The sequence below is a fragment of the Blennius ocellaris genome (assembly GCF_963422515.1).
Source record: "Blennius ocellaris genome assembly, chromosome: 17".
Classification (NCBI taxonomy): Eukaryota; Metazoa; Chordata; class Actinopteri; order Blenniiformes; family Blenniidae; genus Blennius; species Blennius ocellaris.
The window spans coordinates 11,538,322-11,557,111 of NC_137666.1; the positions used below are offsets into that span (position 1 = coordinate 11,538,322).

The 18,790-nt window shown below is 40.1% G+C and overlaps 1 protein-coding gene across 2 annotated transcripts in view; it reads left to right on the top strand.

The window, feature by feature from the left end:
- slc25a21 (solute carrier family 25 member 21) overlaps positions 1 to 18,790 on the top strand; it is a 92,330-nt gene that overhangs the window by 52,705 nt on the left and 20,835 nt on the right. For both annotated transcript variants that reach the window (XM_080512295.1, XM_080512294.1), the window contains one exon: positions 6,928 to 6,976. In XM_080512295.1, coding sequence (XP_080368421.1) covers positions 6,928 to 6,976 — 49 coding nt within the window. The remainder of the gene's footprint in view (positions 1 to 6,927; positions 6,977 to 18,790) is intronic.

An 18,790-nucleotide genomic window follows, 5' to 3' on the forward strand; every position in this document is an offset into this window, starting at 1 on the left:
TACATAATTCGTTCCTCTTGTCTTTTGTTTTCGAGACTTCAGAGTTAATATAATCTTTTCTCTTTTTCTTGTTGTTTTAAGTTATTTTTCTCCCACTTTTTTTTATGCCGAGAACATCTTATTCTATATTCACTTTTAAAAGAATTACCGGCTTCAATTACTCTTACTCTAGAAAAGTATCCATGCGCTCAACCTATGAGATGTAATGTTTGTAATGTTTCTCCGTATATATGTTCATCCGCACTGTTGTTATAGAAAAATGGTTTATACTCTATTTCAGTTTTAATGTGATCAATTTGTAATTGTTACGCAAGCTGTTTTCTTTAAAAATACCTTCAGTTCCAAGGCCGTATTTCAGCACTGTGGTGTGCCTCTCCCTCACTTGGTAGTAACTATAGTTTATTAGCCTGGCCCAAGCAAGTAGGCCCCCATGTTATTTGGCTACTTGTGATACATTTTTCATTTTTTTTTTCTTGATTTGTAAATAATTTGCAAATTTATTACCATCCTAACATAAACCAACACACGATAGATATCCCAGGAAAATATAGCCATTTTTTAGTGTGTGTAGTCGGGCATTTCCTGGGGGAGCTCGAGAGCAGCAAAGCAGCAGCAGGGAAACTGTGAGGGGTTGGGGGGGCTGTACCTTTTCTTGGCATGATATCTTTTTTTAATTCTTGTAAGAAAAAAGATCATGGTAAAAAAAATGTGTGCAAAAATATTAATTGTTTGAAAAAAACGTTTTTAATAAGTGGAAAGCATATATACCTTTAGAAAGTCGTGTAGCAGTTGAAGACTATTTCATAAGAGCATCTAATAGACACCAGAAGAGTTCTCCTTTCTATTGCCTGTGCGTCCCAATAAAAATACTCTCTTATAATGTCCAATCAACCAAAAATGACCACTTGGTGAGGGATTCCTTTTTCCACTCTGTGGACGCCTGGCATTTCGTCTGTAGGATATTTTCAGGGAAGGACGTGTGAAAACTTGATCTTTGCAATAAAATCAACGAGGAACGAGAGTTTCTGATTCATCTCCGTCTCGTTGGTTGTTTAAACGATCCTTCTCCACCTGTGCATTCGTTATTTACTGAATCCCTGATTGCCATGCTGCATTTCTCCTTCTGTCAGCCTCAGTCCTCTCTGAACTCTAAAAGAACCTCAAATTAATCAGACTTTCTGAATCAGAGCGCCCGGCCCTGCTGCTGATGGATATCGTGTTGGCTTTGTTACCTCTGCTGACAAATTGCAGAGCAGCAACACCTCACAGGGTTTGTTTAGCATTCCAGGTCTGATGTGCCTTGAAAGGTATTAATGGTGGACATGGAGGCATGAGATATTACCTGCAGGTTCAGTCAGGAGCTCTTTTCAAAACCAGAACAGGCCTGTGAGGTGAAACTCTGTCATCGTAAAGCTGTTGTGTCTCAACCTCACGCCTTGAAACCACAGGATGGACTGCAATTTTCTGCTTTGGCTTCCAATGAGCCACGTAATATATTTTGTTGGTAAAACTATTAGCTGTGTATAGATTTAGTTCTCAGACGCTTCACTGACACAAACTGACTTTTATGTGTCATTTTGTCACTGGATTTGTTAGTCAAGGACAAACAATTCTGTAATTTATTGCTCGAGTGACTATTTTGGGAGTGACACCTCTCCTCCTTCATGCAATGAATCGAGAATCTATTATTAACTTAATTGGATAATGAGTGTGTAAGCCTACCTTTGAAGCTCCGTTCAATGATATAATTCCATAAACTGCAGCATTTACTGGGTCAAGTAAGCGTGTGAAATGACCAAGCTGAATGTCTCTAACGTATAAGTCCATTTAACCGAGTGAGTCTGGCTTCCTGTGGCACTGACCTTCCCCCTGTAGCTGCAGGGAATTACAGTCATTCATTCAGTTCCTCGGCATTGATGGATGACACCTGCACCCTTTGAGCAATAATTCCCTGGTGCTCTATTGTTTTTCTTTCGCACTTTTGCGTGGGAGCAAACTGTGTGCGTTCCCCGGCCAAAACCAACACAGATAATAATCTCATCTGCATGATGTATGATTTTCTCTCTTTGGATGACATGTTATCAGGCGACCTGGTATGCCTTACCTGTACTTGCACTACCAGTGAGGCTACTTGTGCTACTGCAGTGTAGACACAGAAAACCTTTTTTTTTTTTTAAAGAAAAGAAAAATAGCACATGGTTCATTACTTTTTAACGCCTAACCTTATGGTTGATGCCATCTAATTATATTCAAATAAAAGTGACATCTCACACCTGATCAAACCCTCATGTGATTTTAAAGTAAACTTGTATTAAAAATAATATATTTTGAGCCACAGTATGAAATAGAGCAATATATCTAATTGTATTATTGCGATTTTCTTTTGTTCCCCACTGCAAAATCATCTATTACACAATGTTTTGATGCAGAAAAGATTAGTCTTGAATCTGTGAAACTGCACTCTAGACACCCGTGTGTGTGTGTGTGTGTGTGTGTGTGTGTGTGTGTGTGTGTGTGTGTGTGTGTGTGTGTGTGTGTGTGTGTGTGCGTGTGCGTGTGCGTGTGTGCGCGCGCGCGCGCGTGCGTGCACAGTGCTGGATGACAAATACTGTCAGTACCATTGCGGTTGAAAAATATTGGAATCTCCCAATATGTCACTCACTGATGCAAAGCAAAGCCCAAAACGTCAGCCAAACAGTGGGTCACTATAATGTTCGGCCTCTCCTCGCAGCTGGAGCAGGTCAGACTCGGCGCTCGCTGGAGAAGCTGCAGGCCGACTGAGGTGAGAGTGGGGGGGGGGGTTAAAAAAGCAGCTCGGTAGCCTCACTCCCCCAGCATGCATCAGCGACTGCATCGGAGGCTATGGAGGGGTGTGAAGTGCTCTCAAGAGTGTGTGGGTTCACTGCTGCCGCGCTCTATGATTAAACAGTAGTACGTGCTGACAGCTGGGGTAGAAGAGCAGGATGCACTGGGGCAAAGTGGAGTGAGACACTTCCTCTCCGTGGTGTTGAGGAAATCGCTCGGGGGTCTCACATGCTGAGATATTTAGATTACCAGTTCCCATCTGACCTCAATTGATTTCAATGATGATGATACTTGGAGTGTTTGGTATAATAATGTAATCCAATGCATTCTGTAGAATTTCAGCAGAAGCAATGATTATTTTTGAATAAACTGGAATTGAAGGCAGCAAGTTTACTGCCACAGTCCTAAATGTGAGGCTCATTGATGACCCTGAATTGTGAATAGACGTGAATGTGTATGTGGTTTGTCCATCTGTCTGTTTGCCCTGTGATGTGTTGGTGACTTGTCCACGAGCTCCCCTGCTTTCACCCATAGTCACCTGGAAAAAAAAATTTACAGGGAAGATGGATGGATGCAGCCATGTGTTGCACCATTTAGAGATCAGTCATCAGTAATGTATTTTTTTGCAGGGTTTGGTCCCCCACCCCACCCACAAGAAGACATTTCAACTCGTGTGTTGCCAAGAATCATTCTCAAATGGTCAGCTAAAGTACCAAGATAAACACACAAAAAAACGACATTGTCATCAACTTGCTTTACTTAATCATCACATAGTTTTTAAAAATCTACCTAATGACTGCCAGTCGTTTTAAAGAATATAAGATCTTAGCTTGTGTAGATGTTCTCCAGAGACTCAAAGAGGGAAAAAATTGCTTTTCAATCTTTTTTTTTTTCTTTTTTATGACATTTGTTTTATTTGAGGGCAACATGATAGTGTAGTGGCTAAACACTTTCGCCACATCGTGAGAAGTGTGCTTCTGGTTTGGGCTTGGATGCTTTTGTGTGTGGAGTTTTCATGTTCGTTCTGTGGTGGTTTTCCTCGCTTACTCCAGTTTCCTCTTACAGTCCAGGAAAAGCATGCATTTCATGATGCGTGTGATTGTAGGTGTGATTCTAAGTGTGTGTCTCTCTGTGCTTGTCCTGTGATGGACTGACTGGAAGGTTTCCCAGGCGGATGTGATTTGCACTTAAATTTGTCCAGCCAGAGCCTTATGATTTTTCTGAAGCTTCGGGAATCCCCCCCCCCCATACCAGACAAAAATAAACTGCTTTGCAAAGTGTCATGTAAAGGTCATTTAAGGATTATGGTCAGTCACTTTCTCCTTTTTCAGTTTTCTTTCAAATGCATACGGCCTGTCATCCCCTCTGCCATTGGTTGTTTTTAAAGTGTCCTGTCTGCAGGAGTTTTTGACAGATGCTCGAACAAACACAGCCCAGTTTTGCATTTTTACCTGTCATCACCGAATCCTTTCGCAACTGCCATACTGGACGTGCATCGCAAACTGACATCAAGCTCATATTTAGTACACGGTGCACTTTAACTACAAGACTGACGGCCTGGGAACTCGCGTCATGCGTGTATACAAGCACCCAGCAAACCGCTGCACGTGTGGAGTGTAAAGTGGAACAAACCTTTCAATTAGGGAAGCATGTTTACTAATGTTACATTTCTAAGTTAATGAAGCATTTGGAAACTTGTATCCTTTTTAAAGTTCCTGTAATCGGAGGTTTACGATGAGGCCCAAAATGTAGCGTGAATCATTTTAGTGAAGAATCCAGATGTGCACAAGCACTGTTCTCCTGAACATGAAGGTAACTTAGCAGGTACTTAGAGGTCATTTTACTTTATGGAATCTACAACTGTGGAATGGAAATGCAAACTCAAAATGTCTGCCACAGTAATCTCTGATTTATTAGTTTAATTACAAGTCTGCAAGCGAGTTCATTTAGTTTTATTTTTCGGGTGTTTCCAGCCCTCCTGAAACATTGAATTCCCTGCCAATATACAAATCATGCATTTAATTGTAAAACAAAAATAGTTAAATTAATATATACACATGCATTGAAAAAGAAATGTCTTTGCATGTATTTATTTATAGATAAACTGAAAAATATCAACCTTCAATTGTTCTTTGTGATTATGTGTTATAAAGTCATAAAAATCAAATATACACTATTTACAATTATCACATTTTTGACATCATGAGATTTATTTTACCTCATATTTTTGACCAAAGGCCACTTTAACATTTTCCAAGTTAGTTTCTAAATGCTTGATATAGGTCATACGTCTAAAATTAACTGGCAAAACAAAAGTTTTTTTTGTGCCTGCTCATTTGTGTTACTTCTCACTGTTATAGACTCCACCATCATTTGTATTAATTTTCCATCGGACTAGCATTGATGTATTTATTTTATAGATGCACTTTGTTTTGAACTTAAAACATGGCTGCTTTTTAGTATTTCAAATGCAGGACAAAAGCGAAGGTTATTGACAAATTGGGTTTTATGTATGTTACCTAGAATAACTAATAAATCCAAGAAGGCTTTGATGATTTGGATACAGATATATTTTCCTAGTAAATGTCAAAGCTGCAACAAAAACAAACTCTGGATCACTGCTCTTTCAGCATGTTCAGTCACTTCCCAGATCCCAGTGTTTGTACAGACTGATGGAGCACGCAAGCAGGTTTGGTTCCATCGTGTAACCTGATTGACCGCTGAAAGATTTGGCTTGCCCCATCTTCACCGAAGGGCTATTAATAGGTCTTGTTTACCTATTTGGTCAAGTAGCATCACCAACCAGGGTCAACTGAGCATTAACAGATGGAATTGTGTTTGAGTCTGTAGCTCTAGTTCAGTAGTTCTCTGGGGTTGTATGTTGCAATGCAACTGCAGACAGAGCGATTTCTTCTGCGGTGTTTCACTTGATAATTACTTCCCTGGAAAAACCCCAGAAGACTTTAGTTTTTTTTTTTTATGGACAATATGTTTAATTGCGCTAATTAGAAAGACCCCTATATTTCTGAGCAGCTGTGTACACACAGCGGAATGTGCAGAAGAAGATTTCGGAGCTCCACTAAAGAGATGCAGTGAGAAGCCCAAGTTGTTTTTCCACATATGCACATAGTTACCATGCATGCAAAACCTCAGATTGTCATTGATTCTCAACCTGCTGGTACATTGCAGATGTAATGAATTGGCATGGACAGCATGGTTTGTGGATTCAGCTGTTTAAAATATCGCTTTCAGTAAGTTTAGAAAGTCGTCTTACTTCACTCTTTATTGTAATCGATGCAAAAGTGGCACAGCATGCATGTTTACCTTGTCTCCCCCTGTTCGTTATTCTCTCGTCATTCAAAGCTGCGAAGCTGAAAAACTACAACGAAAATATTCCGTGAGTCAACGTGAGCTGGCATTTTTCTTAGTTAGCAGTTAGGAAACCTCCTTATCAGATCTTTTCTTTGTAAAGTGAGCTGTCAAACATGACATCAGACCTATGTTGTTATCAGATCCTGACAGGCTTTAACAGAAACATGCAAGTTCACATTAGGTTTGTGGAAACGCTGACTGATGTACAGCATATGCTTACTAATGCACACGGTAATCCTTGTTTTGTTTTTTTATCATTAACTTATTTGGCATCTAATGATTGTTGTACCAGTCAAGTATGTTGGGGTTTTTTTTTGTTTCTTTTATCAAAATGTCATAATTTCATCTGCCATTTGTTCACTGGGAAAGGATTTATCCCACAGCAACCGAAGTCTGGATAAAGCATATATATATATATATATATAAGACAGATCGACATCTTGTGCTGTGACCAGGAGTGTGAGATCATTTAAATCAGTTACATGAAGAAGACAAAATGGCAAATTGGGTTCTTTTTCTAACAGTTTTCTAACATGTCGGGCAAAATGACAAAATAACGAATTTGTTAAGTGTTGGAAAAGTTCCTCAGTCATACTTTAATGTTGCTGTTGCTATCTGCAATCTGGCTTGGAAGAAGACACAATCAAGCTCTTTTTATTTTCAGAGCTGCAGTGGCCTGTTTACATACTTAAAGAATCTGTGACGTCGTCCATGTCCAGTGCACTGACTCTGCCTGTTTGCTGCTTTTAGGCCTGGTGGAGATCTGCTTGATGCATCCCCTTGATGTGGTGAAGACAAGGTAAGCGTTGCATTTATTCACAAAAAAAAAAAATAATAATAATTATGACGAATTCTCATTAAAGTTAAAGGCTCTATGAGAAAGTCTCTTTTGTTCCCATCTGCCTTTAATATTCTTGTTGCTATTTCAGAGTTAGTCAAGTTCTGCGCTCATTCTCCATACAAATAAAATCTTTCATTTACTGATCAATGTTTTGCGAATGTCCATATCAAATGTTTCATGTTTTGTTTTGTTTTTTATTTCCTCAGTTGTTTTTGTGTGCTTTCTTTTACTCATTATTTAATTCAAGAACAAAATCTCAAGCCCCCCCCCCCTTTTTTTTTTTCTTCTTCTTCTTCTTTGAAACAACCCGCGGTTCCTGGGAAGTCTATAGTCTCGCGGAATAAATCACATGCCACTAAATGCACTGGCTGTGTTAATGGCTTGTTTTCCGTTACCATCTCCTGTTTGCATGTTACGCAGAAAGCAGCCGCCATCTCAAGCTTGCCGAGTGATCAGGAGCCTCACTCCACAGTGTCTCAGCCGGCCATAAACAGGTCGTGGGCTACTACTAAAGCTTTATAGTCTTTCACAGGCCCAGCCAAGACCTCTGGCTTCGCTCTGCGCCCCCCTGCCCCATTCACTACTTGTCAGTAAATTGTACTGCTTTTTCTGTCATTTATGGCAGCAGTTTCTTTGGTAAATAAATTGCTTGGCGTGCCTTTAAAAAAAAAAAAAAAAAAAAGTGAGATGGTTGCACTTTAAAGGCAGTGCCACCACCAGAACACGGAGGAGGAAACACAGGGATAAAAGCCGGGGGTGAGCGGCGTTGTATTAGTCGATATTCGATACTTTGAAGGCACACGGTGTGATTTATGGTCACGTGTGGAAGCCGAGGGGGTTTATTACAGGTAAGGCCCGAGCCGTGTCTGTCCGTCCTCACACAGGGTCAGGGTTAAAAGTGCACTCACTATTTTCTTTGTAACGCTCTTCCTTAAAAAGTGGTAAAAGCTGCTCTAAAAATTGACAGGTTTATCTGTTTGCTTTTTTGTTTGTGTCGCCATGTGTTTATGTTGATCAGCGTCTTGCTGCCGAGAAGGAAATCTCTGTAAATTGTTTCCTTTTGTTCTCGGCTTTGAAAAATGTTGTCTTTTTGTTTTGCTAAGTACAGAAAAAGGAAGGTGGTTTTTTTGTTGTTGTTGTTGTTGTTGTTGTTGTTGTTTTTAAAATACTAATTGGGCGCTTTAGAAAACATCCAAGTGTCTGAACAGAAATGGGAACAGACACTTAAAACGTGGAAATATGCACGCATACACCACATATATGTTCACACGCTTAACATCCACACATGAATTCATAAACCAAGCATACATACCAGCTAATTGGGACACTGAGGGAGCTGAAATCTATTAGCAGGAACCTTGGAGCCGAGACAGCGACACACCTCCACTGGGGTTCTCTCCTTCTCTCTCTCTCTCTTGTTCTTTCTATGTCTCTCACTCAGGCATGGCTCTTATTAGGCACTGGCTCCTGCTTTAATGTCCACCGGTCCAAATTGAACAGCAACTGGAGTAAATTTACTTCTTTCCACCAACACAGAATCAAAGGGTTTTTTTTCTTTCTTTCTTTCTTTTTCTTTCTCTCTCCCTTTTCCTTTTTTTCTCTCCTGGAAAGGTAAACCTGGCTAAATGTGTACCTGCCTGGAAGCTGATGTTTGCCTATTTTCCAAATGAGGGCTTATCTCTCTCCAGTATCTCCTTGGGGGTGGGGAGTTGGTAGATAAATACAGATTCAGCAGCTAACGACATCACTGGTTGCTGAATGCTACTATTATTATTAATCAAAACTATTTTGAAATGACTACTTTTGTAGGTAAGGGAAAAATTGTTTCACATTCTTTCAGAAGTTTCATTCAGTGTTTCACCATGATTGAAAGCCCTTATATTGGACTAATGAAACACCGGGAAGGCAAATTTATTAAAACGCAAGCTCAGGATATCCAATAAAAAGAACTCTGGCTATATATATGTATCTAGGCCTTAATCTCCTATATTCATCCTCTCTAAATATAATACATTGTAATATTCTTTAATGAATTTTAGATAAATATAGTGCATTCAAATCCTGGCAGTCCATTCCAAGCTGATGATGTGAGGCTGTTGCTAAATTGTGGAATAGTTACTGATTACTTTGCTGTTTTACTAGTTAATATTACAAAAAATATCACGTTTAAAAAAGAAAGACTGGGCGGTTTCTGGCTGTAGTTGTCAGTCAGAAATCAAGAATATGAATCACTGAAGTGTTCTCAGCCGATCTACAGCAAACAAGAGTATAAAAGAAGTAGTGCATGTTACGAGATTAAAGCCAAAGTTTAAAGTGGCAGTAAATATACAAATGTGATGCTGGAGTTGTTGGCATTGAAGCGTCCTCAGCTTCAGACTTGAAGACTATTCATTATTTCCTGAATGTGCCAGATATATCAATAATGTGGCGATGACGCAACCACTGGGTCCTCAAGTAAATTTTCCCGGGCCTCTGCTTTCATACCACGGTCAGGATGCACAATGGAGGCTTCACATGTCTCCACACTCAGGAATTGGCATTAATTTGTAGGCAACGACAACTGAAACTGTATTTGGTGCTTCATTGACATTTGCAAGACTCTTGTGTCTCGTAATTTCTTGCCACTTAATATTACGGTAGCCACTGGTTCATTTTGTCACAAACACAACAGGCCAAGTTAAAATAAATAAACTGAACTGTGTCTCTGGATTGAAGGGGTCATTATAACATTGTTGCACTTTGATATTTTGCAGTTATTCTTCTGGAACAAGTAACAGACGCTACAAACAAGTTGCTTTCCGCTGTTACATTGCCAGCTAATGTGATTGTTAATTGTCAATTAAAGCTTCTTTAGTGTGTTCAAATGTATGTGAATTCTGCATAAGAAGTGAGGAAATTCAAATTTGGTTAGTTATGCCTTGTTTGTTTAAATTTCTTTGACAATACATCTTATACCATGGATAGACAATTTAGATCATTTTAAGGGCCTCACACGATTGACGGCACTAACTGAGGGCCAAATTGTCACGTTCATTTTTAATGACAGGAACTAATTGTATGTTTATATTTTGACTCAACATGCATGCAGAAGATGTTTGTTTATATTTTACTTTGGATTAAACTTTTCAGACATTTTGTGCAATTTCAATTGATACCTGATTTAAATTTGCTTAAAGCACACTACATATTCGAGATTATTGGTTCACCGGCTCTAAAATATGTGGGGACGTGGACCACTTATTTATTAAATATTTAATTCTTCTTTGAGCTGTATTGTCCGTGTTGGGAATTTGCATTTGTGGGATGTGTAGCAGATTGAGAATGTGAATTGTTCACATGAACACATTTCAAAATAATCTTCTCTTCCAATCACAACGGCATTTGTTTGCCGTTTACTTTTCTTTGTTGAGCTGGATGAATAAAGGTTGTAGACACCAGAATTTAAAAATGCATTCACTTGACAACCAGGAGCCTCGGTATTGTGTGAAAGAACCACACACTGTCACGGCAGTCTGGCACCTCCTCCTCACGGTGGTCACCAGCTTGCTCACACACTGCTGTGGGATTGATTTCATTCTTTGACCAGAATTTGACACAAGTTAAACAAAAAGTTGTTCACTCTGCGAACAGTAAGTTGATCCCACAATCGTTCCCAGAGGCTGAAGTCAGGATTCTAAAGGTCTATGGTAAACCTTCTCACTGTCATCTTGAAGGATATTGTTGTCCTACACTCTGTAGATATAAGATTGTAGAAACTCCTCTTGATATCTCTCAATATTGAGAGGCTGTTGTCAGACGCCTCTCAGGTACCAGAAGCTCAAAATAAGACTTGGCAGTGAAAAAACAAAATACAAAAACCTGTTTGTCATTGGCTGAGAAAAGATTAGACAATTTTTCATGTGTACAATCCAGTCAGCTCTGTTGCTCAATCCCAGAAGTGCAAGTGTCTTATCTATATGTGGCACCATTTAAGGGGATAAGATGGTCAATGAGCAATGGAGTGAAAAATCCCACAAATACAGATTTCCTTACCTCTTGTCACAGTGTATTTTATTAGAACACAAAGAGACTAATAAATGATGTACCTTTTTTAAAAACAGATGGAATAATACTTTGGCTGAACCACTTTAGATAAGGAACATAACATTTGCCTTTGTTGTTGCACTTCGGATTTGTGCTCGCTGACCAGTCGAGCCATGACCCCTGTTACTCACCTTTGCTAACAAGTACATCTTTCTTCCATCTGAGAGACTCCTGCTGAGCCAACCCTCCATCAGTCTGACTTATGGCCTTTTTCACTGGTGAGAGAAAGAGAGTCAAAATCAGCACTAAAAGGGTTTGTTTTATAAAGTTGCAACACATAAAAGGAGGTAGAGGTTCCGAGTATTGTTCAATGCTTCCATAGAAAATGTGATTGTAAGCATCAGAAAAAGGTATGGTGTAAATGAGGTATATTATTTATACCAGTGCAGGGAAGTCACTGACATTTAGATTATCTATTTTTTTGTATCATTTCATAAATTAACAGTTTTGTTCCAACAAACCCTAATATTGTTGGTACATTCTTATTTCACCCTCAATAGAAACATCAAGAACAAACTAAATTAAACTCAAAGAAAGCAAAATAGTCTTATAGAAGTCGTTGTGTGGAAGTGTTTTTTTGTCCCGATTGGCTTTTTTTGGCTATTTACTGCTTAAGGACAACCATTTTACATCTCCAACTGTGAATTTGCTGTTACGTGTTCTTTGTTGCTTTAATCTCAAAATTAAAGTTAATCCACAAATTGGAGCGTCTGTCTCATTGCGACTCACTCTTAATGATAATCAGTCTAAAATATAAATATAGCATACTTAACAGAAAGTAAACGGTTAATTGCCCCTGACCCTGACACCCCCTTCATGTGCAAAGTGAGGAATGTGGAGGTGAGGATTGGGGGGGTGGTACTGCGTGACGAGGGAGGGCAGTCGTCAGTTTTAGCGGCGAGAGACAGAGGGACCGGAGTTACAGCTTTTCATTAACCTGGAAACCACCTAGTTACATGGTTCATGGGCTGGTCTCAGCTCACTTGGAGGTAACAAAGGGTGTCGGGCGGCACTTTCTGCAGGGGGCTGTGCGCTTGGGGCACCCCATCTGACTCTGATCAGGTTCCCCCTCTCATTAGAGAGTTGCACTGAGCCCGCATTTCCCTTCATGTTGGGATCCTGTTACATGGAGCTCCACCCTTATAAACATTCATGCACAAACATACTCGCACACATCTGAGGGCCACTTCCCATCAGCCCCTTTGCTTCCGCCCAGAAAGTAAAGCCACACCCTCCTCACGTCTGCGTCTGTTTGAGCTGCTTCTTGTGTCACAGTGAACTCTTTGCAGCTTCCACACTGCACACATGGTTTGATGTGTTTGCAGTAATGAGCCCCAAAATGTATTTGTGCAAAGCCATTTGACTGCGCCACTCCTTGCCTGCATTGGCACCTCGGCTGTTTTCACACTGTTCCGTCTTTTGAACTTCCTCTTCCTTTCTCGACTCTCCTTTATCCATAAGCACACTTCATTTGGGGTTCCAACTCCTTCCTCTCTGTGAACTTCAACTTCTGTGGTTTCAGGGTTTTTTGCGACTCTTCTAGTTAATCTGTTGTTTGATTCTTTGCTACTTTTGTTAATGTTCCTATTGCCTAAGGATCTCATTGATATCATGTCGAAACCATTGTTTAAACTTCCACCAATTCTTCTGAATGCTGTTGTTTCTGGAGCGATTATGTAATGTTTGGTTTTGAATCCCTGTTGTACATGTGTTTGAGGAGATCTGTATTGAATTGTGCAATTCTGTAAATTGTGTTGCATGACATGGCTGTCACTGCAAACAACTAAGCCTGCCAGTAGCCCATTTCAAGCCTGATTAGAAAAACCTGGTACTGGCCATCGCTTATGGCAGTATCGATGGCAACACTCCCGCCATTTGGTCACAGCACGCATGAAAGTGCTTGCCGCTTGGGGGGCTTGAAAGTGATCTTTGATGAAGGCTTTGACAGATGACGTCCAGTCTTCTCGAGAAACGCGTGTCAGCGCTAAGGATGGCCGAAAGGCTTGGGCTGCCCCCCCCTCTCCTGCCTCCGCCCCCGTTTACCCCCAACTGCTTGGTGAACCTCTGTGCACTTAAGAAGGAATCCCTGACACAACCCTCAAACAGCAGGCCACAAAGCAGCAGCAGTCTGATAGCTGATCTTTACTTGTAAAGGAGCAAGCAGGTCAGCAGTAGTCAAGCTGACTCCTAATCCCCCCCAGTGCTGGAAGACTGCAGGGCAAGACTTTACTCATGGTGTAAAGCCAAACACATGCCATGTGCATGCAGGATAAACCCAGCTTAGCTCGTGCATCACTTTAGTCCACAGGTAGCACCAAGCTGTGAGTGCAGTTTAAATGGACGAAGAGCAAATTTTTTCACTAAGAAGGATATTTAGCAAGGTTAAATCTGATCATTTTGATTACCAGGAAAACTCGGTTTCGCTAGTTTCAAGTTTAGAGTCTCTCAGTTAAAATGAATTCTATATATACGCATAGTGCTGGACAGGATTACCATCTTATGGTGCTTCAGCATTCAAATATAGAAATAGAAAAATGCTTTTTAACAGATAAACAGTGTCAACTTTCAGCTCATACTGGTTAGGGTTTGGAGATGGCGAGTAAGAAAAAAAGATACCATAAAAACAAACAAGTTGACATCAGACCGCAACCGCAAGCTACTCTGCACACTGCATACCTGATGAGGGTAGGAAGCTCAGATCATGAACTTCCAGTTCGACGGCCAGAAATATCTACAGGGATGTGTTCAGATAAAAAAACAAAAACAAAAAAATAGAACAGAGCACAGACTCCCAGAGAGGGAGACAAAAAACTAAATTAAGTGCAGTTGTGACATATATTAAGTATTCATTGGCATATAGTGTTGTTTTGGTGACTTTAGGGGAGTGGAAAAAAATAAATAAATAAGAGTGAGTTCTTGTCAAAATTATTCAAATATGTGCCAGTTCATGTTCAAGTTTATTCGTTGACTCTCTCAAAAATAAAAAAGCAACATCAACAAGTTCCTCCACAACCCAATTGGCTTGTCCAATACATTTTCACAAAAAAAACAAATAAAATGAATGTCCAACTATGTCATAATCAAGTTCATAAAACAATTGGGTAATTGCAACTTCTGTGAAATTATGGACATAAAACAAGGCATCCAGGTGGTCCCAGCAGTGTATACTTTATACTTTATACTTTAAATATGCAAGAGATCACTCAGTAAAGCCTTTAAAGTGATGCACTTGTGTCATTCTTGCATCGCTGACCTTTTTTATGAATCTTTCTTATGTCTATCTGGTACCCAAAAGGGGTGCATATTTGCAAAGAGCTTAGGAGGCATTACCCATTTATTTTCACCTTTTACCATCAACTATCTAATAAAGGCCAATGCCAGAAAAATAAACTTTAAAAACCCTTAACCTATTACTTTTAATGTTGTGACAGATGTTGCTGCAGTTTCATGCAGGTGTTGAGCAACAACAACACTCGCAAATGGATCACTGTCGAGATACAAACTCTAGTTATAGATAGAGGTACACCATAAAGAGCAGATGTGCACGTCACTGTGTGCATGTCGTAGTGGAGCACCTGTAATCATTATCAGTGGAGGGGTTCACATTCCACTGCGCTAATTACAGAGTAGAAGCATTGTGTGCTTTGATTTCACTAGACCCTGACTGCGCTGCAACCACACCGCTGCTCCCCTGCTGAAACATCTCGATATTCACACATGCATGTCTGTACATCCTCCATTCCACCTCCTCACCCCTTTTTCCAACGATTTACAAGCAGCTGATTTCTGCTTTTGAATCACTCGTAGAGCCCAGGCATAAATTGTTGTCACATTAGGACAAATATCTAAACAACACATATAGTGGCCTGGGAGTTGTTTGGATATTCTTCATGACCCATAGCTTGTCTACATGCAACAACTGTTTGCTTTCTGGTCAATAAAACCAGTTCAGGTAAATGTGTTTGCTTTTTCGACTATTACCTAAACCACATTTAAATAAATAAAGAGTTGTGAGTTAGTTAAGTTCTAAGAAACTCTTCTATTGAGTCTTTATAACTTTCTTCTACTGTTTACTCAGTTCACTTTGCCCATTTCAAATTTCAATTTAGTTTTATTCATAGCACCATTTACCACAAAATAATAATGATAATGCATGGGTTTTATATAGCGCATTCCAGGACACTCAAAGATGCCTTACATTGCATTATTCATTCTCTCCATACTCAATGGTGGTAAACTACATGTGTAGCCACAGCTGCCCTGGGGCAGACTGACGGAAGCGAGGCTGCCAAACTAAGCCATCAGCTTAGGAGAGAAAAGGATATGACAGAGAGCAACAAACGAACAAACAATTTGACACCTCACAGCAGAGGAATCCACTGACTGTTGACTTGATGAGATGACAAACTTCCAGTTCCACCGTCTGAGATCCTGTTGGACTGTGTATTAGTATTATAGTTACTGTGGATCCATTGGAAGTGCATCTTTTTCCAATCAGGAGGTTGATGGTTCAGTATCTTGCACTGTCCGTGGGCAATACACTGAATCTTCCCATTGGCGGTTGATCACCTTGCATTGGTGTGAGAATGTGCATTAATGGGTGAATGTCCCTGAGAGTGTAAAGAACTTTTTAGACTGCCGAGGTGATGAAGTTACTCATCATGCTTATTATTGGAAGGAACACATTTACATGTACAGCAGGAAGAAGCAGCAGCGCAAATGAGAGTGTCACCTTAAGATTTCATCATTAGTTCTTAGTTAAAGCAGATGTGAAAATGTGATGAAGAAACAAAGAGTGGCCCATTTAGAATGAGTGGTGTGTTGTAGTTTTTTCCACAAATCATCCTAAAGATCAAGTATGGTTCATTTTGTTGTTTTCTCTGTCTTTCATCTCATTAAGGCACACTTTGTCTTCACTGGCCAATTGCCTTTGGCTCGTTTTTCCAGACCACTCACCTTTTAAGGAACTAGATCAACTATGATTGTCTTAGTGGCTCTGGTTTTGACACAAAAATGCAAAACAAAAGAACAGAAAATGTGACAGAAGAACAGAAACTAGCATGGTTCTTTCCAAAAAGTTTTCTCCAAATTCTCAAGTTACAAACTGATTAGAATTTGATGGAGTATAATGCATTTGTTTTCAACTTTTCTAATCATAGTAAGGTTTGTAGCAGTTTGGGGATTCTTATAGGTCCAAGAGTGTTCCGACTCTTGGCCTCTCAATGCATTACGAAGTCATGGCAGTGCAGTGTAGTAATGGTGACTTTGGGGTTTCTCTCTGCATGCAGCTTGTGTGGAGCGCGCTGCGTTATAGCCAGTGGTCACCTGCTGTCAGGGAAGCCTCCAAAGTCCTGCAGCATTTCCTTGCATCAAAGAAACCATTTCTGTCCCCCATTATGAAAATGTTTTCTGACACGGTGTCATTGTAGATTCTCTTTTTTTTATTTGTTTTGTTGGATTTTTTTCCCCAGTTTCCTCACTTATTGACATTGTGGATAAGTGTTTTCACAGTTCTTTCCATCTCCTCACAAAACTGGTGAAGAGGAATTCAATGTTTTCATCCTCGACTGTTTTATCGAGTTGTAATTAAAACTGTCTCTCAAACATTAGCACATACTTTAAGTTAGTGGCGTTTGGCAGAGGTTAAAAGACCCAAAACTAAACACCCAAGAAAGCCATTTTATGATGCAATCATGAACAGGAATTCCAGTAAGACTGCTCATTTATTTTCCCACATATTTGATTTGCTTCTACATTAGTGGTTTTCTCATTTTCAACAACCCTCGCTAACCTATAGATTGATCTGTCTGTCAACCAGACGTTTGAAATGCTCAAAACATGTGAGCCTCAGCCCGTCCCCGTCTAGCCGGTCCTCGTGCTGTTTTATGCAGGTCTTTTCCTGCTCTTCTCCAGTAACACGGTCTGATCTCAGGTCACAGGGTCACACTATATGGGCAAACATCTGGACCAGCCAGCAAACCGGTCCCAACGTCACCATTTTGAGTCAGATGAATCAGGTTTATTGCCACGAGAAGGACTTGTGATTGACAGGAGGATGTCATGAGCGTGTTTTGTTTTTTGTTTTTTTTGTTTTAAGAGTGACTTTCACCCTATGTTATCGACACCACAGCCTGAGTGGGAGCCCGGGCTCTCCTGGATTCAGTAGGAGTGGTGAAACTCAACCTACGCGAGTCCAGATCAAGCCTTGGCAGCCTGCCGTGTCACAAGCGCCAAAGGTTTATCACTTCCCGTCAGCTTCCAACGTGGGTCTTCTTTCCCTTGACTTTATTTTTCCATTCCTTTCTCCAATGTTCTGTCTTTATTGGACTCCCAAAGCCATGCTTTAAAAAAAAAAAAGAAGAAAGAAAGAAAAAAAAAGCCCCTCTGAGTTTTGTGTCATGGATAGAATCAATCAGTATTTGTTTGAGTTGCTCGTTTTCTCCCGCTGACCAAACATTTGCGGTGGTCAGTTGAAATCATCATTAAATGTCATGCTTCTGCATTTGTGCTGCTTTCGATAATGAAATACTCTTTTCACTCCAAGAGAGTGGGTCAGATCTGTTGTCAACAACATCAAGTTGTCAAAACAATCAGCCATTGAATATGAAGAAGATCTATTCATTTTGGGTTGTTTTCAGTCACCATGAATTAGGATTGAATGGTTAAAGTCACAATGGGCGGCATTGGCCATGTTGGACCATTTAGTTTGAGAAAAGTGGTCTTAACCTCATGTACCAATGCAATGGACTTTTACTATCTTTATGATCCTGCTCATTAAAATTAACTGTGTGGTTGTAAAAAATAGATTTCCTCTTTATGTTTCCTTCTGGATTGTCTTATGCAGTTCAGATCTAACATGAGAACTGTTTCAACCTTGATTCCACCCCAGCTACTCTACTTTTTTGGGGGTGAAACATACTTGGCAATGTAATACATAAACCAAAACTAGATAAGTCTCTGACTGTAGCAACAAGTCCAAATACACAGCAACACACACAAGTCTCTGTATTCAACTGAGGGAAGATTGCACAATATGGCATATTATTGTGCAATTAACAGTTAAACATAACTACTTGTTGGAACTTAGATTATTCCCTGTCTGTAGATTTATAGCGTATAGTATAAAATGGCACAGAATAATCAGACTATGCAGCCTCTATTTAAAAAAAAAAAAAAAAAAAAACTATATATAACTTGTCTCATGCATCTTTCTATGACTGCCATTGAGGACCAGCTTGTAGTTTAATGAGGAATCATTTTATGAGACCTCCTAAAAAGCATGTCCAGCTTTTTTAGATGTAAGCCCATCAATACTCTGCCTTTTGATCAATCCAATAACCCCCACCCCACTCCACCCCTTACTCTTTTTCAAAGACCCTTTTTGCAGCTCAATCATTAATGAGCCTCACCCCAACATCTCAGCTTCTCTGAGGTGACAGCTCATCTTGTTGGTCCCCCTGATTCAGCCCATTACCACCAGGGTCTGCGAGGGGACACGGCCCTTGCAAGGCCCTCAAACACTTCGCTGCTGTCCATAAAAATACAAAGAATATGGGGTTCAAGCCTGCCAAACTGCCCTCATTTACCTTTTTGACTCCTTTGCAGATGCCTAACATTTATACTTTTATAGGCATTGGGGGTCAGGTGGACGAGGTCTTGAGGATTATTTACCCCAGAGTGCTCGTCTCA